Consider the following 2,500-nt stretch of genomic DNA (forward strand, 5'->3'; position numbering starts at 1 on the left):
TACACCCCATCACCGAGCATTCACCGTGGCTCCTCGACACCAGGGGCCATCACACCAAAGACGGACTATCTCTCCCGTGCGCTTAGAACGAACACGCCCAAAGTAAAGAAAATAAAGACCCCTTCAGCATCTGTTGAGGATCCATCTCCAGGGCTCACAGATAATCTCCTGAACTTGCCTCGGAGATCCAAGACAAGTCCCGGGCAGGATCAGAGTGAGGGACAGGAGGGCTCAAGAAAGTGTGCAGCCGATTTCTTTTGAGTCCAGTAATGAAATATGGGGTTGAAATAAAATAAAAATTATTAAATAGTGATATAACTGTTGGATTGTGATGCTCAAACTCTCTAGTATCAGGTGCAAGACAGTTTGTAGAGCAGAAAGGAAGGGGAGTTTTTATAATGTGGACTATATTTATGACCTCAACCCTAGCTCTGTTGTGCCTTCCTCCTCTTCCATTGGCTGTTCACTCTTCATGTACATTAATTATCTTGGAGGTACTTACTTACCATTGATCATATTCAAATGGTATTCCTTCATTTGTTTTTCCTATCTGTAATGTTGAAACATTTTCATACTGGAAACAATACTGTATATCATCCCTGTCCTATTGTTGTGTATCTCTCTCTCTCTCTTTCTCAAAAAGAAGGTTTTGTCATCTCGCATGTTTATGAACCTGCGCTATTATTTCCATTAACTTTGATTTCATTTTGTTTTAATATTTCCTTAAAATTTGTATCATGTTTAGAATTTATTCTAAATCTACTCATCACATTATTGTATTTTTAATAATGAATATATGTAAATATATACACTTAGTGAATAAATATTGGGGCAATTTTTTTTTTTTTTTTTAATTTAAAAGGAATAAGTAAGAACCTGTTACATGAGAACGCACTTTTACGTACATTTATTTTCCTTGATAGTGTTTCACATTTTTCAAAGAGAGGAGAGATGGTAGAAACACATTTGATTGCCTGAAGTGCTTTAGTCGAGGAATATATGTAAAAAAATGGTCAATGAAATTCTTCAGTAATGCCAATATAGTACTAATATTTTAGCATAATTCATCAGTTACCTGAATGGACATGGTTAGTGAATGTATGACTGTTTGTAAGCAAATACATAACTGTACTTGTGAATACAGTATATGGATTAAAGATAAGTCAAATAATTGTGTGTCATGTCCTGTGTTTTGTGAGGGGCAAAGATGTAAATAAATATGAATATATACAGTGTACAGGCAACTGTACATTGAAATAAAAAAAAATGTTTGACCTTAAATTGATAATATATATTTCTGAATATATATTTTTTTCCTTTGCCCATAAACTGTTTGTTTAGGTTGTAACGAAGTCTTTAAGTAATTTCCGTATTTAATGTTGAATGTTGAGTCCTACAAAAAGTATTCTATGTTGTAAAGGAAACACTCATATGAACACGTATGCAAATAGCATACAGCACACACCACACACATTTGCAAGCAGACATACTTTCTTTCCTCCCATTCACTTCAGAACTTGAATTTAAAACCAATTTCATATTGTATTTTATTAATTCTAAACCTGTATGGCTGCTTTCACACAATGCAACTTCGCATAACTCCTTGCCACTTGCAACTGACTGCTTGGGCGGGTAAGTTATAGCTTTTCTGAAAGTTTCGACAATCAGTTGCTACAGCCAGTTGCCTCATGTAAAAGCCTAATACTATCGCCAATTCTTCCTTTAGTTCGATCAGCTGAGATTGTTTATCATATTTAATGTGAGGAAGAAGCCAGACTAACTACAAGACATGAATAAGATCTTGCGAATGGCATGGACATTTAGGCTATAATCCTAATGTGCTATGCGATTAAAAAAAAATATGTATTGTTCACTGTAGATCTCAGATTCACATCTTTATAGGACACTTACAACAGTGACTCGTAGCTGCTTTCCACATAGGCGACTGATTTTAAAAAGTGTATCTAGTGTCAATCCTGAGTTAGGCCTGCGGAGAAGCGAGGTGAAAGCATTGGCATTTTGCGTGTTTCTTCGATGTGTTTTCTCGATCTCGAGTCTTCCAGCCGTATCCCAAGTCCTTTTCGCTCCATAGTCTTCTCCGTCGTCTTCGTATTGCCACATCCCGAGTCGTATTGTTTTCGCATTTTCTATACGCATTTAACGAGATACTGGAACGATTGCCATGTCCTTCGTATGGGGGATCGTAGACGAAAGGAAGCGTAAAAAACAACAAAAAAACGAAAAGTATTACGGCATCGGCACTGTCCTTTGCACCTTTACGACGGTCGTATCCGTACGATGACCATGACCTTTGGCCACGTAAAAAAGGCGAGGAACCAAGTGAATCCGTGTATTTGTGTTAATGTTTGTGTTTTTATCACTCGAGTACACTTACATACTACTATACACTACATAACCACAGGGCAGACTACACGCACGTAAGTAATTAGGAGTAACTTAACATGTAATATGAAATTTATAGGATGGCATGAGTGTATGT

At 36.8% G+C, this 2,500-nt stretch overlaps 1 protein-coding gene across 2 annotated transcripts in view; it reads left to right on the forward strand.

Annotated features, from left to right (window-relative positions):
- Es2 (ess-2 splicing factor homolog) overlaps positions 1-1,304 on the forward strand; it is an 8,837-nt gene extending 7,533 nt beyond the window's left edge. For both annotated transcript variants that reach the window (XM_043005667.2, XM_086534485.1), the window contains exon 7: positions 1-1,304. This exon is cut by the window's left edge and continues 223 nt beyond it. In XM_043005667.2, coding sequence (XP_042861601.1) covers positions 1-261 — 261 coding nt within the window. In that variant the 3' untranslated portion in view covers positions 262-1,304.
- The last annotated feature ends 1,196 nt before the right edge of the window (positions 1,305-2,500 follow it).

This window comes from Penaeus japonicus, unplaced genomic scaffold (assembly GCF_977035675.1).
Source record: "Penaeus japonicus unplaced genomic scaffold, GWHDUDI00000001_assembly GWHDUDI00000041, whole genome shotgun sequence".
NCBI lineage: Eukaryota > Metazoa > Arthropoda > Malacostraca > Decapoda > Penaeidae > Penaeus > Penaeus japonicus.